Below are 24607 nucleotides of genomic sequence, written 5' to 3'. Positions count from 1 at the left end.
TCAAATTGTAATTCGCTCATAACATTTTTTAATCATTTTTATTTGTAACATAATGCGCTCAGAACATAATACCATGCCGACAAATAAGTCTCTCTGTCTCTGGTAATGAAAAAGGAATCTCCCTTTTTAACTGGGAAAATGTTTATTTCCTATCTTGAGAAAAATACCAAAATACCCAATTTTAATCCGAAAACAAAAATAAATACCGAAGCATCATCCACTTAAAATCGAGCATTTTATAGGAAGAGATCTGTGAGCTCATACGTTATCACCAATGGCGAAGGAGACAGTGTGTGTAACTGGCGCCAACGGTTTCATCGGATCCTGGATTATCCAAACATTACTCGACAACGGATACACCAAAATCCACGCCTCTATCTACCCAGGATCCGACCCGGCTCATCTCCTCAAACTACCAAGACCCGACGACACAAACACCGAGATCAAGATCTTCGAAGCCGATCTCCTAGACCCCGACGCCATCGCCAGAGCCGTAGATGGATGCGCAGGAGTGTTCCACGTGGCGTCGCCTTGTACGTTGGATCCACCGGAGGATCCCGAGAAGGAGCTGGTCGAACCGGCGGTTAAGGGAACGATCAACGTGTTGTTAGCAGCTAATAGGTTCAACGTGAGGCGCGTGGTGATCACTTCCTCTATTTCGGCTTTGGTTCCGAACCCAAATTGGCCGGAAGGAAAACCCGTCGATGAGTCGTCGTGGACCGATCTTGATTATTGCAAGTCGATGCAGGTTCATTAATTTCGAAATAAAACTTAATTTATTTATGGAATCTTTCAATTGTATATTTATTGGTTTGTAATTTCGATTTTAACATGGAACCTTTTTAATAATACATTTATTGGTTTAAATTTTGGATTCTAAACATATTTTTTATGGAATTTTAGATAGATATTTATTGGTTAATAAACATACTTTTTGTGGAGTAATTTAATGGTTTATAATTTGATTTTAAACATATTTTTTATGGAATCTTGTAATTATTTATTTATTGGTTTATAATTTTGTTTTGAAACATAATCTTTTATGGAACCTTTTAATTGTATATTTATTGGTTTAATTTAACATAATTCTTGTATGAATCTTGTAGTTATATATTTATTGATTCCCTTTATAATATGGTTTTAACCATTATTTTTATGGAATCTTTAAATTATATATTGATTGGTTTATAATTTGGATTTTAGAAATGGTATCCAATTTCGAAGACGCTAGCTGAGAAAGCGGCTTGGGAATTTTCGGAGAAGCATGGAACCAACGTTGTGACCATCCATCCATCCACATGCCTCGGACCACTTCTGCAACCTAGCCTTAACGCAAGCTGCGCCGTTTTGCTACAGCTCTTACAAGGCTCGACGGAGACACAAGAGTATCACTGGCTCGGTGTGGTGCACGTGAGAGATGTGGCGAAAGCTCACGTGATGCTGTTCGAAACACCTGAAGCTTCTGGTCGGTTTCTGTGCAGTAATGGGATCTATCAGTTCAGTCAGTTTGCTGCTCTTGTGTCCAAACTCTTCCCTGAGTTTGATGTTCACAGGTTTGATAAAAAAACGCAACCTGGGCTTACGCCTTGTAAAGATGCGGCTAAGAGATTGATTGAGCTGGGGATGGTGTTTACTCCGGTCGAAGATGCGGTTAAGGAGACGGTCCAGAGTCTTAGAGACAAAGGCTTCCTCTGAATGAATAAAATATCTTTGAGAGTTCCAAACTATGTGACCTTTATTGTATAATGCAAGTAGAGGAACTAAGAAGTAAACTGGTGGTTAATATGATACATCTATGTATCGAGTACAATGTATTATAATTCTCGCTGTTGTCTGTGAGGTTTTATTGGAGGTGAGAGTAGCTTCAGCTGGTGGAAACAGGGAGCATCTGGCTGCTTCTCTGGGATTGCGTTCTGAAACGCAGGAAGATCCTTGTATGACTCGTAACATTTTGTCTGTGAGGTTTTATTAAAGGAAGGGCAATACGGACACTATGAGCACACGAGCTTCTCCAGTAAGAGTAGAGCTTCATCTTCTCTTTCTTCTCTGTGCCTGGATTCGCATATTTAAAGAATTATAATCACTCAAAGCTAAACTGAGTGAAGGCACGGGAAGATCAACAAAAATTGAATTCTTCTTCTTCTTCACAGATTCATAAAGCTATTGTGTAGTACAGAGAGAATTCGAAACGCAAACCAATTTTTAACACAATCGGGTTGAAACCTTTAGAAAGCTTTGAAGCCTTTTACTAAAAAAGTCCAGCAGCAAATACTTTGCCCAATTCAGCAGCTGTATCATTCATTTGGAATCATTAGTTTTAGTTAAGAGTTTAAAAATTCAATTAAATAATTTTCTTAAAAAAGATACATAGAGAAAAACCTTTTTGTTTCCTTTAAAGTTTCTATTAGACAAAGGTTTAGTAAGCAGCTGTATCATTCATTTGGAACCATTTTTTTGGTCAAAATTCATTTGGAACCACTAGATTTAAAAGCTTGAAGGCAATCAGAACCGTTCCATGTTTTCTTTGCAATGAATGAATATGAAGTGTGATTGGCAAATACTAGAATAACTGAATAATAACTCGCGCCTTGCACAAGATGAAATGATCATTTGAAACTATATATTATAAAATTATACATTATATATTCATGTTAACACAAAATGAATACTGCATAAGGCTCTTAATATGTATAAACTTTAGCAACAGAAATTTTGTATATTCACTGACTGCGTTTGATAAAGTAGAAGTAGCTATAATCGTATTATACTCACAAATTATTTAGCGTACTGTATTCCTAGATTTGTATGATCAAATATCAATCCCACATATTCCGTCTACTGCGTACGTACATATATATTTTGATATTTAGCTTGTTTATGAAATAATGTCATTATCATTAATCTTTCAATTTAATCATCTATTAAATTGAATAATCAAATGAATATTTTTATGCCTAAAATGATGTCAAAATAAATCCCTAATTGACTAATCTAATGAATATTTTTATGCCTAAAATGAAGTCAAAATAAATTCCTAATTGGTCAACATCCATAATTATTCGAAAATTGGGATCAAATATAGCATCTCCTCTTTGACCATTAAGATTTAAGATCTTAGGCTATGCTCATATAGTAAAACGATCAATCATGGCGAATGTTATCATATAAAATTGGAAAGAAAACATGCGACTTTCATAATCAGAAATAACACAAATTGACATATTTTTTATTATGTTATCTCTATTCCTAGTAAATTCAGATAATATTTTTGATTATGTTATCTATATGGTCAAATACTTATATTTTTGACATGATCGAATATACATACTTATATTTTTGATTATGTTATCTTTATGGTCAAATGTATACATTATAAAAATACAAAATACATTTTTGAATAGACAACCCGAATATAGATTATGTATATTATTGATTATGTTATCTCCATTGTTAGTACATTCATATTCAAATTTATACATAACTAATAGTTTTTATGGTCGACAAATAGAAAATATGCAATAAAAGAGATTATAATTTTTATTCTATAGATAACATAATCAAGAACATGGTCGACAAATCGAGAATATACAATAAAGGAATCATGCGTTTGGTTTAATTTATCATGGGATACATTTCTTAAGTGAATGACTTATGTTTCTTTTGCTAACCACCCGTTCGGTTAAGATATGCGGTTAGGATATTAGGCAAGATGCTTAGAATAAAGATGCATAAAATGAAACATATACTATATGTTTGTGCCAATAGCATGACATGTAATTAATCTAAGCTAAAGAATGCTACTAAAAAAAGGATGTGATGTAGAATGTAACACATAAGTAATGGCAAACTTGTGAATCACACATGAAGCCAAACTTTATTTATAAAATTTCTCATAAGAAGGGGATTAAAGTTGGAGGAAAATGTAATAGTCAATAATAAAACAAAAAAAAAAAATTCAGCACAACATTTTTTCACAAATCAAGAGGGAAAAAGCACAAGTTGTTTTACTCTTTTCTAAACAGTGACCAAAGTAAAAGTTAGAAAAATGTTTCACCTGATTGGTATAAGAGTAGCTGAAGGAAGAATAAACTGTTTTTCCACTTAAAATACATAGCTAATAGTGCGTGCAATACAGTCACTAGGGCTCTGTTAGGCAGATTTGTGAAACTAACTTTGTAATAATTATATTGTGATCATTTGAAAGGAAACTGAAAATAATTAAACATGAATGTTACAAGGTTTTTCCTGTTTCGCATAATCAAATCATTGGAGCTGGAGCATCTGGCTGCTTGGCTGGGACTGCATCTTCAAACACAGACAGTTCCTTGTATGACTCATAACACTTCGCAAGAGTCGGGTACGGTTCCTGTGACAAATAAATCATACAAAACTAAATTTTATTTTTGTAAGAAAAAAACTAAATTATTTTGCTAAAACAGAACTAAATTAAACATGTTTTTACAGAACTGCTACAAGTAAGCGATGTTATGAGAAACATTGAAGAAAGAGTAATATTATTACCACATCAATCTTGAATTTGATCATAGCACCATGGACTTGGGCTACTAGAAACAGATCAGCCTGCAAAAAAGTCAAAACCCATAGTTTTTAAACCTATCACTATGCTTTTCGAATCTTGGAAAAAAAGAGAGTTAGCATAGAGGAGATAGAGCAATATACCAAGTAAATCTCATCACCAGTTGCATATATTCCAGCGTAATTCACCAAGAGCTTCTCCAAAGCTGAGAGACATATATATAAGTGTAATACTATTAATTATTAGAAAAAGATTCACCAAAATCTCAACTAAAACATTTTTAACAACAAGTCTTTTGGTTCTTGATTATGTTACCTGTATATCCTTTTCTGATAGCGTTATTAACCCAAGCAATTTTCTCTTCACCATTTGTCTTTTCCTCGATGTACCTCTATGTGTACAACAACAAAGAAACAAAAATGTAGCTTGTCATGTTTTATCTTTAAAGCAAACAATGATAAGAGTTTAAGAAGTCTGAAGTTATAATCAGTTTCATGTCCTTACAATAACAGCTAGATTCTGATGTGGCTGTATACCAGAGGAGATAATACTCGCAACCTGATATAAAAAAAAGAATTTAAAAGAACCAATACTTTCGTTGTATGCATACAGTTTGTAGTGTTTCTTGAACCAAAAGATACCTGGTAATTTAGAGCTCGTTTATGGAGGTCACGAGGTAACAACGGTGGTTCAGGATACTTCTCATCTAGATACTGTCAATCAAGAAAACCACAAAACCAATGTTTGATGAAAACTTTCCATTGAATAATTTACAAAACGAACATAAATGACTGATTTTAGCTTACTTACCATAATAATGGCAAAAGAATCAGTAATCACAACCTCTCCATCAACAAGCGCAGGCACAGTACCCATTGGATTGATCTTCATGAAATCTTGAGGATCAAATAATTATTTTACGCTTTGAGATGTTTTAAAGGTTTCTTTTTCCATAGTATAATAATAAAGAATTAAATCGAAGTTAAGCCCTTTTTCAAAAAAAAAAAAAAATACATATCTAAGTTATCGGAGGGCACTTTAAAACATAATCTATACATTTCATATTTACACACATTCACATTCACGAAGTACGGTCTAGCCTAATACATAGTACATTTTTTCCTTGAGTCTGAGAATAAACCAAACGATAGAAAATGGAATCTACCAACCTGGATCAAACTGCTCCCCCTTGAGCAAGTTCACTGGTATATATTCATATTCAATCACTATAAGAAAAAAAATCGAACGTCTAAGAACATCTATAGATCCAAGAAAAAACAATTACAAGATGCAAAAAATATTTGAAACAATGTGGCGAGACCTTTTAAACTGAGCGCTATACGCACACGATGGCCACAAGAGCTTCTCCAGTAAGAGTATAGCTTAAGCTTCTCCTTCATTTCTTCGCTGGTATACGCCTGAAAATAAATAAAAAGTCAACGATGTGAAAAAATGGAATAAGCTGAATGAAGATGATGAAATATTGATAACTAAAGGAAGAAGAAGTGATTTACCATTTAGGAAAAAAAATTTCTACACAGATTCTGACACTTTGGTTATTCAGATCTTGAAAATGGAAGTGGCTACTTGGAAATGAATCGGTGATATGGCGGGCGCTAGTCGATATTAAAAAGGCTTATTATATTTGACTTTTTGAGTCAAAGCAAATCCAACAAATAATTTTCTTCAAAACGATTCGGCGAAGGCCAATTTTGAACCCGTTCGGATATTTAATTTTGTTTCGGATTCGGTACTAATTTTTCGGTATCAGATTCGGTTTTTCGAATTCGTTTTTTTTTTGTCCAGTCCTATACAAAAATAGTGGTGGGCAGAAAATAGGTTCGACATCCAAACCCACCCAGACTACACGTTTTGGATCGGATTCATTCTGTTAAAATTTTTGAACATGATTATGGAGTGATTGGTTCTGCCCTTCTGCTGTTTTTAACTTTAATTTTAAGCTATGAATGAAATGTAGAACAAAATACAAGATACATGCAGATTACTCAATTTGCAGTTTGTACTGCATTTGTTACCCATTCAACATTTAAAATGCAGACCAAAATAAAATAATTAAAAAACTGCACGCAGATATATTAATGTGTTAATTTTGAACTGCATGGACAAGAAGAAAATGGGCAAGGGTCGGATGCAGGTGGGATGTGATTACCAGCATGTTTTTTCTTTTTATTTTTTATTTTACTTATTAAAAGCTCATTTAAATCATTTCACTAACTTTTAAATTAATCCAAAATCTCTTTAAATGTATGATTTAATATTATTATTTCTCTTTTATATAACAATTTATTTTTAGTTGAGTTTATTTATAGCAGTGATATATAAAATAGATACTCTTATTTATATTATCTTCTATAAATATGCTAATAGAAAATTAGATATATTTAGTTTGTATATTCATAGTTTAAAAAAAAAATTGTTGCAATTTGTATAATGGATATGTTGTTTTGATTCTTTTAATATGAACAGTAAAATCATGTATAATGTTTACAAAAAGTAAATAATATTTCCATATAAATTAACCATATATCGTTTGGATTCAGATTATATCATATCAGTTCAGATATATCCAAAATAAAATTTAAGTTTAAAAGAAAAACATAAAAAATATATAGTTATTTACGTAGAATGAAGTATTTAAGATACTTATTTAAATTTTAAATATTTATTGGTAGATATCATATCAAAATAAATATGAAATTTAATACTTTAAGTATATATTTATTTTTTAAATATTTATACTTTTTTATATAAATTTGGACATTGAGATCGATTTTTTTAGATATTTTTCAGTTTTTTCACCCGTTTGGGTTCAGTTAATAACACTTTCGGTTCAGATATATTTTATAACACCCTACAAAACTCATTCATATATTTTTGTACATTTTGGACTAAGTACGAGTCAGTCTTTCGGTTCAGATTCGGTTCGAAATTCAGGTTAGGGTTTTATGTCCAGCCTTAATTAACATCTTTGGATCTTAATTAGATTTTAATTTGGACTATAAAATAATTAAAGGGAAAAGGAATACTCTTTGTCATTTTAATGAATTTTATATAATTTTAAATTTCAATATATTTATTAGAATGATAATTTTTTTTGTTTTACGGTTTATTTTTGTTGTAACTGTGTTTACCTTTTTTATAATGTTTAAACTTTGTTTGTATTTATTAAATTAATAAAAAAATAATGGATAAAAATTTGTATTTTTGTTTTAGATATTTAATTTACAAAATTATTTTTAACATTCAGTTAAATACACTTATTCGATAAATTAACTTAAATAGTTAGATCTGCATTTGTTCTGCATGATATACACTTGTTCTGCTTTATCTGCGTTTTCTTGATCTACATACCATTTGAAGCCTTAATCTACGTTATTTAAAATTATCATTTATGTTTTATATTAATTTAGGACTCGATTGGTTCAAACACATCGGTTGCGGTTGCAGATGCGTGAGTTTGAGGATGCGGATGGTTGCAAATTTCAAGTGTTATCAAGCGTTTTGCATGATTGGCACAATGTTTAAAAATTGTTACGTTTGCGGAATATTTGTGACTGGTTGATTATAAGATATTGTAACGGTTTAATAATAAATTACCAATATTAACATATTATAATATTATAAAAATATAAAAACATACGATTGTAATAAAATATAATAATTATCAATAATATGATTAATAATAATATTATGTTTATTTCTTAATTTTTTAAATTAGTTGAAAGTTATAGTTTTAATAAATGATTTTGAAGATTTTTATTAAAACTTTTAAAAGAATATTTTATTTCGTTTTATATGTGTGTATATCTTTATATGTATGTATATTGATTTTTAAAATTCTAACGAATAGTTAGTTAAAAGTTTTTATAAAACAAATTATGATACTGTTTGTGAATTTAAATTAATACATAAAATGTGTATATATATTTTTTTATAATATTTCCATTTTAAAATTTAAAATTTTAAAATATATTTGAAAAACATTTTATATTTATTTATGTACTGGCAACCGTCCACAACCGCAAACGCTAGCTGAACTAGGTTTTGATTTTAAAAGGTTCGGAACGGTTTGAAGCGATATGTAGTGGTTTGTATGATTGTTTCGAAACGTTGTCAACTGCTCTGAACCGCAAATGCTGCGTTTGTGGGTGGTAACCGAAAATTAGTGAATCCGTCCAAAATTATAGCTATAAATATTTTATTTTCTACAATAATATTTTAAAATTATAGAAAAATATTACTGTAAAAATATCTTTTGTTCTTCTCATTTAGGTTTTAAAGCTAACAATTATATTACGTGAATAAATATTACAAAATAAATTCAGCCGAGAATTTTCTACCGCTACACCAACCAATCATCGCCTATGTCATGTCATTTTGTATATCGGTTTCAAATTATACATAAGAACTGAATCTAGAGTCGAGCTGAACAAAAAAAGAAAAACGAACCAAAATGAATCCAATGTTGTTACATTTCTGGATACTAAATACTTCATCCAAACCTAATCTAAAGAATATTCAAATTGAATTATAAACATATTATAAGCATTTCCAACCCGTTTTATTTTTCACTCTAAAATAAAATTTAGATTAAAAATACTTCAATACTCTTTTATTTTGTACTATATAATAGAGTAAAAATATGTTTACTCTATAAATAAAATAATTTATGTATTTATTGTTCATTAATCTATATTTTATTTTAAAATACAATTGGAGTGATGACAAAAAAAATACAATTGGAGTAGAACTTAATTTTGTTATAGAATTATTCTATTTTGGTCTAATAGATCAAACCAAATTAAGTCCAGTGTGTCCTGAAACAAACTGTTCAAAACAAAAACAAAAACTCCTAAAAGAACATACCGAGAAGTCCAAAAACCGAATTGGGCAAGAAAAAAAAAATTAGTTGCTTCTTTTTTATTTCAGTAACTGGAATCAGCAACACTATTGTTTACAATACAAACTTTGACTAGTCTTCCTGGTTTACTACATCAGAAATATTCGGATATTCCTTTTTTTGTTATTTACTTCTTACTCCTGCTGAATAACAAATCAACATTAAGCTTTATACAAATCTATCATTAGTGAGAGTTTTCAGTTAAGGCAATGCATGAGAAGAACCCAAACCCCGATGTCTATCTTCATGTTGAACAACGTTCTTCATCTCAAACCTCGCCTCATTCCTTACCTCACTTTCATTAGCATCTGCGTTTTGCAGCTCCCTCAAAGCTCTTTTAGCGTACACAGTGAAAGCCACAGTGGTCACAACCGCAATGATCAAGGAGATTACGTTGTACACAATCTCTACCGTTGTCAAACGTTGATGTCCGTATTGCACATCAGCGAATGTTCTGATCAACCTACCACTGCATATGAATATTCGGTTAATGTCACCAACTTCTATGAATATGAAACTGTTTTAATCCGTGGAGAGTAAAGTAAGAACTGACCTGTAAATGTAGATGAAAGCTTCAGGTATCATCCCTGCTATTGAACCGAACAAGTAAGGCCAGAACCTCATGCTAGTCACAACGATAGCGTAGTTGAAGATGGTGTAAGGAAACGGCGAGATCCTAAAGATAGCCACGACTCTGAACTGATGGAACCAGCTTCCTTCTGCAGCTAGTCTAAGAACCGCTGCTTGACGAGGCCATCTTTTTAACCATTGCTGTATAAACAACAAAAATCATAAACTAAAAAAAAAAAAAAAACCCATCATAATAACTTGAAAGAAAAAAGAGTTCTTACATGGAGGCGGTCACGAAACATTAAGCCGATTAAGTAAGGAAGAACCATGCCAACAGTGGTTCCAACCATGATGATGACAAAACCGAGACCGTAACCGAAAATCATCCCAGCTAACCACATGGATGGACCGGAAGGGATCAAGAAGACGGGGAACAAGGCTAAGGAAAGAAGGAGGACAATGAAGAGCATAGGACGGCCAAATGCAGTTGCTTCCCATTGTAAGATCGGAATAAGAACCTAACAATCGAAACACACACTATTTAGCAAGAGACATGGAAACAAACGTTCTTGAAATTTGAGAATCAGAAGCACCTTTTGGAATACAAAGGGAACACCCCATTTGGCGAAGACAAGAGTGAGCAAGAGAGTAAGTGCACATATACACAAAGCTTTAAACCACCACCACAACAAGTTTCTACTGTGCATCTCTTCTGATTGAGATACGGTTTCAGGTTGAGAAGAAGCTTCATGGGTTACAACAACTAGACGAACAGATTCATTATCTTCCCTCAAGTGAGGAACAGAGTCCGAGGTATCATCTTCTTCTATTGGCTCTTCCAATGAATTTGACATCTGTGAGTTCAGCCAAAAAAAACTGAAATCAGAGGAACAAAATCAACATTGTCAATAAAAAAAACAAGTGGGGAGAATTAGAAGAAAGATTAAACTATAGGGACATGGAAATAAATAGAAACTGGGAGATATCTGGAAAATGAACAAAGGCAGAGATAATAAGCAAAGAGACGACAAAAAGAAGCTTAGCTTATAAGTAATTTCAAAAGCACCAAAAGTTAATGATCTTCACGGAAACGATCAAGTAAAAGGAGGAGATTAAATTTCTCAACATCTTAATTAAAAAAAAAAAATTCAAACAATCCAACAGTAATCAAATCACTTATAGATCTCTCAATCTTGCGGAAAAGCAAATCAAAAGATTAAGAAAGTAGAGAGAGCTGCAAGGGTTTAACCTGTGATGAAGAGAAAGAGAAACGCTACGGGAATCTTAGTCAAGCTTCGTGGCGGAGGAAGCGGGGTTGTTACGGCGGGGGTTAACGTCTGGGCTTTGAGGTTCCTTTTTGTGTGTCGTTTGCTTCCAACATTAAAGGCGTGTGTTTTTATTATTATTATTATGTTTCGGAAATTCAAATTAAAAATGAGAAATCCCCTTCGCTTCTCCACTTTTATTTTTTTTGTTTTAATTTCTTAGCTTATTCTTTACTTCTCTGGAATAACGAGTCAGACTATGCTAAAAATATTATACACATATTATTTTGTCCACATGAGTTGACCTTTTATAGTTTTGGTTTGTTTTAGTTAAGAATTTTCCCCAAACCAAATCCAAAACCAACCAATCCTGAGATTATATTATTGTGAAGAGAATCCAAAAACGAGGAGCGTGAATTACACGCGCGCATTGATACTTAGAAGTTAGAAGCCCCCCGTTGATGAACGTTGAAAATAGCTGGGCCTAAAGACGAGCTTAACGATTTGAAGAGTCTTACAAATTATTAATGGGCTCTTGCTTCTCTTAGCCCAAAGATGGATTGCCCAATATAGAAACGTTGTCGTTTCACTGATATCGTTACACGTTCCTACATGCAAAGAAGGAAGAATATTTTGAAAATACCATTTTCATAGTAATATATATGTGCGTGCCGACGACTTTTTTTAACGAAGAACAAGTCAGATAAGTAATGTCTTTTAAGTCGTTGACCTCTCTCTCAATCTTCCAAATATAGACAATGCAGTGATGATGTCGGAGACTCACAGCGTTGAATCTAGCGGCGAAGGCGGAGGAGAGATTAATGTTTCGGATTGGTCGCCTTTCGACACCTTGACGGAGGATTGCATCTCCAACATAGTCTCCTTCACAAGTCCACGAGATGCGTGCGTCTTCACCTCGGTTTCAAAAACCTTTAAATCTGCGGTTAAGTCAGATATCATATGGGAGAAGTTTCTGCCCCTAGAGTATCCATCTATGATTCCTCCATCGCTAGCTTCCTCGTCCAAGATGGAGATCTATTTTTACTTATGCAACGATCCTGTTCTAATCGAAGATGGCAAAAAGGTATATGATGGTTAGGGGTCACCAGCCCCCTACTATTTTTATTTTTTAAGTAACTTAGTTATTTTTATTAAATATATTTAGTTTAGTGAAAAAGTGCCCCCCCCCCCTCCCCAATTTTTTTTTTAAATATTGTGCTCCCCATTAAAATATTTCTAAATCATCGTGTTAATATTGGATTTTTCTGATGATCTGGCCTTTTCATGAAAATCAAAAGTGCGTCTGGTTAGAGAACACAAGTGGGAAGAGGTGTATCATGTTATCTGCAGAGAGCCTATATATCAAATGGATAAATGATACTCATTGTTGGGATTGGATTACTAGTCCTGGATCTAGGTATTGTATTTCTATGATGATTTGGTTTTTTTTTTTACTTTTTGTAAAATATTTTAAAATTTTTATTTAATTTTAGGAAATAGACTAAATCTATTTGACAGAAAATTTTAAATTATCGTTGAACAAAAAAAAATTATTTGCCGCCATAATGGTCAGTCTGCTCTTTATTCTTAATGAAATGGAACTTAATTAGCGCATGTTTAGTCTATCTCGTCCATTTGACATCCGTATAATTAACCTTTTCCGTTTGTGATATGCAGATTTGAAAGAGTTGCAAAGGTTAATGATGTATGTTGGTTTGAGATTCGTGGCACGATCAATACTCATGAACTATCTCCAAGAACTCATTACTCATCTTACATTGTGTTTAAAGAGGGTTTTACGGATCTGCCAATAGAAGCTAGAGTTGGAGTGGTTGGAAAACAAGCTTCTAAGAGATTCTTTTGCTTTGATGTGAGCACGGATGGGCAGTTCTTAAAGAGGGGGAGGCGGACGTGGTACTTTGAGAAACCAAAGGAGAGGGAAGATGGTTGGAGGGAGATAGAGCTCGGGAGATTCTTCAATAAACGAGGATTGATGAATAGTGATGAATTTGAGATGAGTGCTATTGCGACTGAGTTGCGCCATTGGAAGAGTGGTTTCATCCTTCAAGGAATTGAAATCCGTCCTGCGACAATCCAAAGGCCGAGAACAGTCGGTTGAATACAACCGGATCATATTTGGCAATATTGACAGTTGATTAAGCGATTGAGTGAAGAGATAAAAAGAGTGTGTTTTTTTTTTTTTGAAACACAAAAAGAGTGTGTTGAATTGTGTTTGTTATAACGTATAATGATTGGTTGAGTAAGAGTTAAGGTGGTGAGAACAACAAGTTTGCTGAATGTTAAACTCCAACTTTGCTCATTACAGTGGAGGATGTGGGTAACCAGGGTGTTTCCTGGGGTGAAAGAGCGGTTTGATGTTTCAGATTAGGCTTTCGTTTGAGTCTAAATGTCTAACCAATTTAAAAAAAAAAAAACTGTTTTGTCATTTGTTGATTGTGGAATGTTTTCGAATTTGATTTTTTTTTTTAAATCTTAATGTTGATCCTTGCTAGTTATTATATGTAAACCGGTTTTCTGCAATAGGAGAACAGTCCGATGATTCCGGTTATGCTTTGGTATTTGTCTTATATCTACGTAAATTAAAAACGTTGTTATATATATTGGGAAACAATCTTATATCATGAAGGGGTGCTCAATCCGGATATCGGTTCGGTTTAGGTTCGTTTTTTTCCGTTTTTGGTATTTCGGTTAGTAAAATATAACTATCATTCTAAATCTATATTTACTTCGGTTCGGTTCGGTTTATATACCGTCAGTTTTCGGTTTATTCGGTTTCATACCAAAAAACATAATTATTTAGTTTGAAATCATATTATATGAATTTTAGAGTCATATTGTCAACACAGTCGTTTATTAAAAATATATTACATGTTCAAATAAATGAACAAAAAAGTAAAAATGCTTCTACCATCAAATAAAATAATCAAATCTATAACTAAAATCAAAACTTGAAATTTTAAAAATAAAAATATGAAACAAAACAGAAACATGAAAGAAAAGTTTTTCCACTCTTCCATATTTAGTGTTTATTAAAGTCATGTTTTTTCAATTGAACACAAAACTCTGTTTGTTTTACATATAAGAAAAAAGTTCTAAAAATTTTCCATTAATTATTGTCCATCAAATTTATAATCTTCATATTAATTTAGGGAAAACTAAAATAAAGCAAAAAGATCAAAAGAAAACTTAGAAAATAAAATGTCTGAATTGCGATGTATTGTTATATAATTATAATTCAAATGTTTTACAAATTAAGGTTCTTTATTACTATAAAATTATGGTAATAGTTATTAACACAAATTTAACTTATGTAACAAATAGATTTGCATGTATTGTTATAAAATATATACATATTTACATGTTTCTACTTTTAATCGGTTTTGTTCGGTTTATTCGGTTTAATCGGTTATATACCAAACCATATCAAAATTCTACGGTTTTTATAAAATTATATCCATTCGGTTTATATGGTATATACCAAAACCAAACCATATTGTTTATTTCGGTTCGGTTCGGTTCGGTTTTACCATATTGAACGGCCCTAAATTCATGATCATCTTTATATGCTTGTTTGTATGACGTGACTTTATCATATGGTTTGTTACTCTACAATATTTCCAAAATCCAAAACCAACGTTACCGTAGGATTATATTTTGGTGGAGGTAAATTTTATATAAGTTTAAAAATATAGCTACAAAATAATATTTACTAAGAAAAAATAACTAAAATTTAAGCATATCAAACAAATTATGAAAATTTCATGGTGGCGGTTGCCCTCTCCTCGAGTAGTGTAGGTTCGCCACTGAGACCTGAAGAAAGAGAACAAACTTGCAAAGAAGGGTAGTGTAGTACATATGTGTGAACGACTTTATACAAGTCTTTCTTTTTCTTAGTTTTCCCAACGGCAGAGACTCATCATAGACAACTTTGGACAAATTCTTTAAAGTCTCAACTTCCAGATGAAGAAAGAATACAAGACAGACGCATCTATGGGCCAGACACAGGGCGTTGACTCTAAAGGCAAAGGCAGAGAGGTTTCCGGTTCGATGGTAGAGCCAAGGCACGGTGTTGACTCTAAAGGCAAGGGCAAAGAAATTTTCGGTTCGTCGGCAGGGACAAAGCACGGCGTTGACTCTAAAGGCAAAGGTAAAGAAGTATCAGGTTCGTTGATGGGACAAAACCAAAGCGTTGGAGAGATCATTACCGGGCCATCGCCTTTTGATGACTTGCCGGAAGATTGCATTTCAAACATACTCGCTTTTACAAGTCCTAGAGACGCATGCGTCTCTAGTTCGGTTTCCAAAACTTTCGAATCTGCGGTCCGGTCAGATAGTGTATGGGAGAAGTTTCTTCCGTTGGATTATATACTTCCCTGGCTCCTGCATCGAGAGCTTTCTTATCAAAGAGAGAGCTTTATTTCGCTCTTTGCGATCATTTCCTAATCGAAGATGGCAAAAAGGTTTGTCCCATCCATAGGTTTTGCACTTTGTTTATATGTTTTGCGCATAGTGATCCGTCTTTAGATTGATCATTCTTTTGTTATGTTAGAGAATTATGGGAACAAGGATGTGATTCTATCTGATATTATCTAAGAATAGTTTGGTAATAAGTGAAGTTCAGATTTATGCAACTATTCAATATTTGCTCATTGTTTTGAGGGTATTTTTAATTTATTATTCTTGAAAATCAAAGAGCTTCTGGCTAGAGAAAGGGAGTGGGAAGAAGTGTGTGATGTTAGCTGCAAGAGCACTATGGATTACATGGGGATCAAGTCCTGAGTATTGGCAATGGATCTCAATGCCTGAATCTAGGTGAACATTTTTCCTTTACTAATTAAGTTACACTATACAATTATATTATAGATAATATGTTAACTATAAAACAAAACCCTTAACCTAAGATATGTAATGATTACATAAATACACTTTGGTGCAGGTTTGAAGAAGTAGCTGAGCTTCGCAACGTATGTGCTTTTGAGATGGGTGGTACTATGAATACTCAAGTCATGTCTCCGGGAACTCACTACTCAGCTTACTTTGTATACAAGAAAAGGAACCGACGTCATGGCTTCCGGGATCTGCCAATACAAGTTGGAGTTGGGTTCAAGGGACAAGATATGCCTAAAAATTTCATATGTTTTGATGTGTCTAACGATGTAAACAAACAGTGGCCAAGAAAGGAGCTAATGAAATCGGAGAAACGGGAAGATGGGTGGATAGAGGCAGAGATTGGAGATTTCTTTAATGAAGAAGGTTGTGATGAAATTGAAGTGAGTATTGTTGACATTACTTCAGGGAATTGGAAGTGCGGTGTGATCATTCAGGGAATTGAATTCCGGCCAAGGGATTGTCGGTAAACTGATACCGGTTTAGTGTGGTGGAAAACCGGTTTGATGTTCTGTTGTAATCTCTTTGGGAAAAGACTTGTGACATGATTTAAAGTTTGTGGATTGTGAGGTTTGTGATTTTTTTTATGTTCTTCATTCTCGTATGAAATCAATTCAATAAAGTGAATTTGTGTGTGTTTTCATCTATTATGCAAATGTAAACTTAGAACATGCTTTTTATCTATTATACAAATGCAGATGTGTTTGCAAACAAGTTTTATGTCTTATCAAATCAAACAGTAATAAAAGGGTAATATGCTCAATGGAGAGGAATGCCACATCAGATTAAAAAATCAACCAATAGAGAAGTTTTTTTTTGCCAGGTCAGCTCAGCTGAACTAGAAATGGTATTTCGAGTGGGCTATGTAAAAAATATAATCCAGTCCATTCCCAGCCCAAAACCTATTTACTGTCAAGTTTCACGGTTCTCTCCCCCTCCACTGTTTCACGGTTCTCTTCTCTCCCCCTCGACTCTTTCACTTCGTCGTCCCCAACCTATGATTTCTTGAGTTACCTAAAACCACTCATAATCATCAATGATAATCTTTAAACTTACAATTGGCCTTTATTAATAGATTGGAAGATTCGTACGATAATTCTCCTCTTTCTCCCCTATGCTTTTGTACGTTTATGTTTCTGTGTAGATGTCTCTTTGGAAATAGATGTTTTTTGTTGTCTGAACGTATTTGATTCTTGGCAGAGATTTTTGTTATGTTCTTTCTGAGATTTATTATTGCTGAAGAAATAAGGCTGTGTGAGCTCTTTCTGTAAGGGATTTGAGAGAGGAGACAATGCAGTGGAAACACTAATATGTTGTGTAATTTAGAACACTAAATCACTTTTATTCTATGCTTGGTGGTGATGTTCTGCCGTGTTTCCTTTGGTTTCTCAGTTACTTATTGTTTCTAATTCAGGAACTGGATTCCCATCCATAAGGGGGCTTCAAGGTCAGAAGGCCCGTTATCTTCGAGGTTAGCCAAAATGATGATTGATTACGTAAAGGTGTTGACACAATAGGTTCCATTCTGACTAATCTGAATCGAGCCAAAATGATGATTAATACAAACGTCGTTTATTATTTTTTTTTCAGATGTTTCCCGGTGGGCAAATGACAAAGATGCAGAACTGTTACGTCTTGGCTATGCAATTCTATTCATCCTTAGTTTCTTTTTTCCCTCAAATTTTTCATTTTTACACCTCTGCTGTTTAAAAGAGATCGAGGAGGTCAAGTTCTGTTTGCTTCAAGCTAATGAATGCTTACTTGCTTTGGTGCAGGTCAAGCCTGAATTAGTTAGTTGGTCGCCTCGAATTATTGTGCTTCACAACTTTCTAAGCTCAGAGGTTAGTGTTTAATTCATTGTGTTAAACTTGGTGGGGATGTGTTCACTAATTATAAAATGATCTGTTACTGTTATCATATTTCCAGAGTAGCATATTACTAAGTATCCTTAATTTTTTTTTTTTTATCATGATCGGAAAAGATAAAGATTTGAAAGAGAAACCAAACCTTAGACTCAGTTCTAATAACATTTATCATAAGAGTTATTAAAATGACTATTATCTTTATTTGTCTTGCCTTTAAACAACTTTTTTTTTGTTCTCCTGATTTGTATGATCGGCAGGAATGTGAATACTTAAAAGCAATCGCCCGACCTCGCCTTCAGGTTTCCACTGTTGTTAATATAAAAACTGGAAAGGTATTTGCCAAATTCTGGACGCTACAACAAATGCTATAGTTTATGACTTGGAGACTTATTCTCTTATTATTGCTTCCCTCTTGCTTAGGGAGTTAAAAGTGATGTGAGGATAAGCTCTGGAGTAATGGAGACTGGCACCGAGTAAGCAAAGGGAGGCTCCAGAGCAGGTACCTAAGAACTAATTTTATTTTACTTCTCTTCAAATTTTAGAATTGTTTCTCTTCAATGATTTAACCTTTAAAACATTTTTTTTGATGATTTTCAGATTCTTGATCTTTACAACACAAGAGCTGGTCTAAGGAAGAAAGATCACTTAGCAATCGATAAGTACCCACTGCGTGGACTGCGGTCATTAGCTGTTGCAAGACAGACTGTACCTGAGAAAACAAAAAAAAAAAGCTCTGGTGATCCATGGGAATTCGTTGGTGGGTTGCCTTTGTTTGATCCTCCACGACATGATAGTGCATACACCATTAGAAGAGCTTCAGACCTCTGTGCTCTGTGTCAACATCAGTGATTACTGGTAAATATCTACGGATACTATTATCTTTGACTTTAACCTTCCTTATGTTGTATTGGTTTTATTATAGGTGATCAACTTGCTATTTCCAGTGAGACTCGACTTAGCTCGGTATGGGATCAAACATGTATCCATACCATCAGCTTCTCTACTTGGATAAGAAAGCCATCCGAGAGAGTTTAGGCAACCAAGTGATTTTTTTCTAATCTCTTGATTCCAAGTAATTTTTAAGTATTTATACAAATTCTTGAAAGCAAACCCCTCAGACAAAGTTATCCCAATATTTTAAAATTGTTCACTGCAGACTCTGAGCCATAACATTCAGCAAGAATACATAGAAGTTGTAGAGAGTTGTGTGTTTACAGGTTTTGAATAGTGAATATGTCTAACAACTCAACTGTTCCCAGTAATGATTTATCTGATACAAACTTTTTTGATATTTTTGGGTGTTTTGTTACTTCTTGACAATGATAGTTAGTCTCAACTAGCAGATGAAGAAGAAAGGACTTAAAACTCTGCTTTTCTCAGTTTAAATTTATTAATTCGGTATTAGTATAGGGTCCATGATGATCATTTCCTGTGTGTAGAGGGTGGATAGATTGATTGAAACTGGAGACAGTGAGCATATTTTTCAGAAAGCAATCATGTAGTAAGGAAGAGGACAGGCTATTCAGGTTTCGACAATATGTGTGGTTCAAGTTAGTTTTTTTTCTGCCTTCGTGCATGCAGGTAATAAATATTGGATACACTAGCTGAGGTTCAGGAACGACATGGCACTTTCAGAGGCTTAGAGAAGAAACTCCTCTACATTGTAGTTATAAGAAAAATGATGAATCTGAAGGTGTCAAACAAAATGCTGATTAAAGAATGCATTTGAGATCAGTAAGAGGTTCTTCCCATTCCACTTTTTCCTCCGGAGCAGAATATCTTTTGTTATTAAAGCTTTTTTTTTTATGTGGTCAGTTCAGGTGCTATGTATCGGAAGAGGTGGAAAAGCCTCAAAGCCAGAAAAAAGGTAACTCTGTCTGTATATATATTCTTGAAAAACCTTGAACTGTTTGCATGGAGCTCTATTGTTCAATGAACATTAGTATCTAAAGAGTTTATTTGTGCATCTGTATATTAGTCGTTCCCACGAACTAACATTTTATATCGAGTCAATCTCTTGCCAAAGGTTTTGCTACCAACTTTACAGAATTAGCCATTCAAATAGGACATAAACAAGTGATGATTTTTTTTTGTTTCTGAAAGGAATGGTCTATTACTTTTTTTTTGGAATGGTCTATTACCTTTAGGGGGACAAGGCAAATGTCACGAGCGCGTTTCACCGAAATTCACAAGTACTGCTAGACTGAGCCCTTTACCTTTTAATTTAAGGGTAAATATATCTGAAATATTGAATTTATATTGAACAATTTCTTAATTCCTACATATATATTCTTTGTTGCAGTTTTTTTTATCATTTGAGATTTTTCTTTGTTGGGAATAGATTTAACTTTAAGCTTATGTTGTGCAGATTACTCGCACGATATACTTATGGCCTTAATATGCAACATTTTTTTTCCACCAAGATGCGAGTCTATATTGGCAGTAGAGAGACCAGGAAGAGTCATACATTGGCAGTAGAGAGGAATAAGAAAACGAGTTGGTGGACGCTAAAAGAGATTGTCATGTTGTACATGAAGTCTATTTTCATGAAATATGGCAATAACAGGAGGGGTGTCCTTTGATTTGGGATTTTGGACGAGTACATAGCAAATGAGAAAGTATGGCGTTTTTTCTTTGAATATTTTTTCGAAGAGCTCTTGATTAAATGGTGTGAACACTTAGCTTGATTCTTTGGCCACCTAATATATGCTACGTATGACCTTCCTTCTTTAAGTTTGTCATGTAAGTTGTGTAACAAACACTAGCCATAAGCCTAACTAAAAAATTTCTATAGGAAAATGTATTTTTATATTTTTCCTATATTGTGTGGATGGAAAGAAGTAATTTGATATTTGTTTGAGTTTTTGTTTTTCAAAACGCAGGATTTTTTTTGGTCTATAACATTTTAGTTAATGAACTTTTTACATAATTTATGCATTTAATAATTTGTGTTATAATATGTTTGGTGGAAATACTGAGGTGAAGAGAAAGATCAAGAAATCTGTTGGTGCCGTATGTTTATATTAACAACAGTGGTGCCAAATCTTTCTCTTCTTTCGAACAGAAAAAAATATTGAGCATATTTCATAAGAATCTTTTTTTCTTAAGCGATACCTACGGACTATGGAGGTTTGATGTAATGCCTGCAGTGCGAAGACTGCATTCATCCATCATCTTCTTAAACTAAATTGATATCATTTGGTGCGACAGAAGCACCTTTTTCTTGGGCTTCTTTAGCAGTAGTATATTCTTCTAGCTTCATACAAGCAGTGCTGCAAATACAGAATAGTGTACGAAGATATATCATGCTTCAACCCAAATTTAAATATATCATCAAAGTGTCATCATATTAAATACAGAGAGACGATGACAATATCATACATTCATACCCTTTCCGAGGTTAGCTCTTGCCAATGTGGGATCTAATTTGATGGCTTTCTTATCTGTAAAAGTTTCTGCTCATGGAGAACAACAATTAAGAAATTCAGACGAACCCCTCTAGGGGACAACGTTTAATCTGCTTTCGATTAAAATCGTATCTTACCATATAAGAAGCAAAACCCATGCAAAATATGAGTTTGACAATGGCAAAGGGAGGAGATAGACATGTGGGGTTAGTAAACAGCCCAGCCAAACTTGGAGAAACCGAAGGCAACGATAACCTAAAGCCTGAACAATTTAATTATAAATCAGTTTATTAAAATTTTATAGTTTACTTATTATAAGATATTTGAACATTTAACTAAAGAAATAACATAAAAAATAACTCTGAAAGTATTACCTATTTACAATTTAAACCCTCAATTTTTTTGGCTAGCGCTTTTGATTTTCAGATTGACATTTATATCATTAAAATTTTCAATTTAACTTATTTGTTCATCAAATAAAAAATTGACATGTTGTACAAATAAAAATGATGATATGTCAGTGATTTTCCAAAAATAATAATTATTTGATTATAAAATAAATAAAATAAAAATAAAAATTTAGAAAATTAAATAAAAATTAGAAAACTAAAAAAATTCAGAAAATTAAAAAAATCAGATAATTAAAAATTCCAAAAATTAAATTAAATCAGAAAATACATAAAATTAAAATAAAATACATAAAAATGAAAAATGAAAAATTTAGAAAATTCACCAAAATTAGAAAATTCAAATAATCAAAATATATTTTTAAATTAAACAAAATAAATCTTTAAAATTACGAGATTGCTTTAAAAAAACTGACATATCATCATTGACAATAAAAATTTCAAACATATTACTGTTAAAAATGACGTTTTCTCATATAGCCATTAACAATGATGGTTTTTGATATAATTATTACTTTGAATCTTTTTATGTGAGTTTTGATATTCGAAAATTAAATATTTATAAAACTAAGAATACTAATTTTATGTTTTAAATTTTTGAGAGACAAAACTAAGAATATATTTTCTGAATATTCATTTCTAAAATAAAATTTATAATCTAATTTATTAGCTCTAAAAGAATGAATAAATTAAACTGATCAACATCATGTTAATGTCAAAAAATTCTGCTTATTTAAATGAAGTCCATCAACAGAACAGAGTAAGATGAGAAGCTATCACATACCATTTTTTGTAAAAAAGAATTATTATTTATGTGAAACAATTAATTATTTTATAAAATTTAAAAGGATAATATAAATAATTAATCCGCGCTACGGACCTAGTACTTTTTAATAATCCATGTACCCTCGACGTTAGAAGGGAGATAGTAATATTAATAGAGAGAGAGAGTCTTTGATTATTCAAAGGTAACATTCTCTTCCCTCTTTCATTCTCTTTGTATTTTCTTTTGCCACAAGCAAAGGGTAGTTTGGTAAATGTGGAGGGATGACTTTAGAGAAGTCGTTTTTTATTTCTTTAACGGTATAGCCGACTTTAGACGAGTCATAAGTGCATTACCAAGTCGCTGGCTCTCTCAAGCATTTTTAGGACTCAGACACGATTGATACAAACTCACGGATGGGGCAAAAAAGCAGCGTTGAATCTAAGGTTGAAGGCAGAGGAGGTATTGTGACCGGGCCATCTCCTTTCGATGACTTGCCAGTGGAATGTATCTCTAACATAATCTCTTTTACAAGTCCTCGGGATGCGTGTGTTGTTGCATCCGTTTCAAAAACCTTTGGATCCGCTGTCCAGTCGGATAGCGTATGGGAGAAGTTTCTACCGCTAGGGTATGCATCTATGATCCCACAACCGCCAGCTTTCTCAACGAAGGAGCTCTATTTCGCTCTTTGCGATCATTTTTTAATCGAAGATGGCAAAAAGGTATATAAAATATGATCATATTTGATCATATCCGTTTATACTTTATATATTCATTGATTTCTGTTAGATAATTATGGGAACAATGTGTGTTCTATTGATTTTTTTCTGATTGTTTGAGTTTTTTTTTCTTTGTTTTTGAAAATCAAAGAGCTTTTGGTTAGATAAAGCGGGTGGGAAGAAGTGTATAATGGTATCTGCGAATGAATTAGCGATCACATGGGGAAACAGTCCTCAACACTGGCAATGGATTTCTATTCCTGAATCTAGGTAACTTCTTTTTATTTCATTTTTAGATCTGCATTCATTTTTTTAGTGATTAGCAAGTTTTGGGTTTGAAGAGTCATACATCATATATTATGATAAGGTTCAAACCATGTTATATTTTCCTTAGGAGAGCATACATCTATTAACGGGATTCGAACTTATCACCTTTTAGACACTTTCATTCATCTTTGTTCAAAAAAAAAAAGACACTTTCATTCATCTAACTTTTAAAGCAGAAAAAGTTATACGCAGGTTTGAAAAGGTAGCAGAGCTTCTCAGTGTATGGTGGTTTGAGATTCGTGGCAAAATGAATACTCGTCTCTTATCTCTTGGAACTCGTTACTCAGCTTACATTGTGTTCAAGACGGTGAATAAATGTCCTGGCTTGGCGGATTTGCCAGTAGAAGTGGGAGTTGGACTGGTGGGACAAGAGATTCCTAAACAACTCATCTACTTTGATGGGTATATGGATAAGGATGCTAAAAAAGAAAGGGGGGAAATGAGAGATGTAATGAAGCCAAAGAAGAGGGAAGATGGGTGGATGGAAGCAGAGCTTGGAGAATTCTTTAATGAAGAAGGTTGTAATGAAATTGAGCTGAGTGTTATTGAGATTAAGTCTCCTTATTGGAAATGTGGTTTGATTATTCAAGGAATTGAATTCCGACCTACAACAAGCCGGTAGTGTAATAATACTTGTTTCTTGGGGTGGAAGAATTGTTTGATGATTTCAGGTTGTGCTTTTGTCAAGATTTATAGGTTTCTAACTTGTTTAGTTTTTTAAAAAATATAGAAAGACGCATAAATTACCTGATTTAAATATGAATTTTCCAAAATAACAAGGACTCAAAAATTTTGCGTCTTGGGATTTTTAAGTAAAAAACTTCAAGAACATGTTAAAATCTATATTTTTGATTAAATATATTTATTAAAATCCACAGACCCGGGAATCGTCGGATCCGGGTTACATTGGATTGACCG

At 33.0% G+C, this 24607-nt stretch overlaps 4 protein-coding genes and 1 pseudogene across 6 annotated transcripts; 3 read left to right on the top strand and 2 right to left on the bottom strand.

The window, feature by feature from the left end:
• The first annotated feature begins 104 nt into the window (after window positions 1-104).
• LOC106396205 (cinnamoyl-CoA reductase 1) lies at window positions 105-1822 on the top strand. Its single transcript, XM_013836543.3, has 2 exons — window positions 105-748; window positions 1204-1822. Exons 1-2 carry the CDS (start codon window positions 275-277, stop codon window positions 1693-1695), a joined length of 966 nt encoding a protein of 321 aa, XP_013691997.1. The 5' UTR covers window positions 105-274; the 3' UTR covers window positions 1696-1822.
• Window positions 1823-1981: 159 nt separating this feature from the next.
• LOC106421733 (glutathione S-transferase Z1-like) lies at window positions 1982-8256 on the bottom strand. Its single transcript, XM_022717307.2, has 9 exons — window positions 5859-8256; window positions 5707-5763; window positions 5348-5433; window positions 5179-5250; window positions 5042-5095; window positions 4853-4928; window positions 4681-4742; window positions 4522-4581; window positions 1982-4366 (listed from the first exon to the last, which is right to left on the bottom strand). The coding sequence occupies exons 1-9, from the start codon at window positions 5935-5937 to the stop codon at window positions 4259-4261; spliced, it is 654 nt and encodes a 217-aa protein (XP_022573028.2). The 5' UTR covers window positions 5938-8256; the 3' UTR covers window positions 1982-4258.
• A 1197-nt stretch (window positions 8257-9453) lies between these two features.
• LOC106396190 lies at window positions 9454-11533 on the bottom strand. Of its 3 annotated transcripts, none has more exons than XM_048743885.1 (5): window positions 11278-11533; window positions 10622-10882; window positions 10310-10546; window positions 10012-10229; window positions 9454-9912 (listed from the first exon to the last, which is right to left on the bottom strand). In XM_048743885.1, the coding sequence occupies exons 2-5, from the start codon at window positions 10880-10882 to the stop codon at window positions 9660-9662; spliced, it is 969 nt and encodes a 322-aa protein (XP_048599842.1). In that variant the 5' UTR covers window positions 11278-11533; the 3' UTR covers window positions 9454-9659. The 3 variants fall into 3 exon arrangements, with proteins under 3 accessions (XP_048599842.1, XP_013691979.1, XP_013691987.1); XM_013836525.3 differs by having other exon boundaries at window positions 9454-9927; window positions 11278-11532; XM_013836533.3 differs by having other exon boundaries at window positions 9454-9927; window positions 10622-10904; window positions 11278-11452.
• A 473-nt stretch (window positions 11534-12006) lies between these two features.
• On the top strand, window positions 12007-14067 carry LOC106421722 (F-box protein PP2-B10). Its single transcript, XM_013862559.3, has 3 exons — window positions 12007-12377; window positions 12592-12710; window positions 12971-14067. The coding sequence occupies exons 1-3, from the start codon at window positions 12060-12062 to the stop codon at window positions 13410-13412; spliced, it is 879 nt and encodes a 292-aa protein (XP_013718013.1). The 5' UTR covers window positions 12007-12059; the 3' UTR covers window positions 13413-14067.
• Window positions 14068-15393: 1326 nt separating this feature from the next.
• LOC106421684 lies at window positions 15394-20929 on the top strand (annotated as a pseudogene).
• Window positions 20930-24607: the final 3678 nt, after the last annotated feature.

Source organism: Brassica napus, chromosome A2, assembly GCF_020379485.1.
Source record: "Brassica napus cultivar Da-Ae chromosome A2, Da-Ae, whole genome shotgun sequence".
NCBI lineage: Eukaryota > Viridiplantae > Streptophyta > Magnoliopsida > Brassicales > Brassicaceae > Brassica > Brassica napus.
The sequence above is the reverse complement of the archived record's forward strand: the minus strand, read 5'-3'. Positions and strand labels throughout refer to the sequence as shown.

What these genes read in the sequence shown, in the direction of transcription:
- LOC106396205 (XM_013836543.3), top strand. Translation starts at nt 275, where the DNA reads ATGGCGAAGGAGACAGTGTGTGTAACTGGCGCCAACGGTTTCATCGGA. An exon ending in ATTATTGCAAGTCGATGCAG is followed by an intron (nt 749 to 1,203) that starts GTTCATTAATTT and finishes TTTGGATTTTAG; the next exon opens with AAATGGTATCCAATTTCGAA.
- LOC106421733 (XM_022717307.2), bottom strand. Translation starts at nt 5,937, where the DNA reads ATGAAGGAGAAGCTTAAGCTATACTCTTACTGGAGAAGCTCTTGTGGC. An exon ending in TATCAGAAAAGGATATACAG is followed by an intron (nt 4,743 to 4,852) that starts GTAACATAATCA and finishes TATGTCTCTCAG; the next exon opens with CTTTGGAGAAGCTCTTGGTG. An exon ending in CTGGTGATGAGATTTACTTG is followed by an intron (nt 4,582 to 4,680) that starts GTATATTGCTCT and finishes ACTTTTTTGCAG; the next exon opens with GCTGATCTGTTTCTAGTAGC.
- LOC106396190 (XM_013836525.3), bottom strand. Translation starts at nt 10,882, where the DNA reads ATGTCAAATTCATTGGAAGAGCCAATAGAAGAAGATGATACCTCGGAC. An exon ending in TGTTTCGTGACCGCCTCCAT is followed by an intron (nt 10,230 to 10,309) that starts GTAAGAACTCTT and finishes TTGTTTATACAG; the next exon opens with CAATGGTTAAAAAGATGGCC. An exon ending in GCTTTCATCTACATTTACAG is followed by an intron (nt 9,928 to 10,011) that starts GTCAGTTCTTAC and finishes ATTCATATGCAG; the next exon opens with TGGTAGGTTGATCAGAACAT.
- LOC106421722 (XM_013862559.3), top strand. Translation starts at nt 12,060, where the DNA reads ATGATGTCGGAGACTCACAGCGTTGAATCTAGCGGCGAAGGCGGAGGA. An exon ending in TAATCGAAGATGGCAAAAAG is followed by an intron (nt 12,378 to 12,591) that starts GTATATGATGGT and finishes GAAAATCAAAAG; the next exon opens with TGCGTCTGGTTAGAGAACAC. An exon ending in ATTACTAGTCCTGGATCTAG is followed by an intron (nt 12,711 to 12,970) that starts GTATTGTATTTC and finishes TGTGATATGCAG; the next exon opens with ATTTGAAAGAGTTGCAAAGG.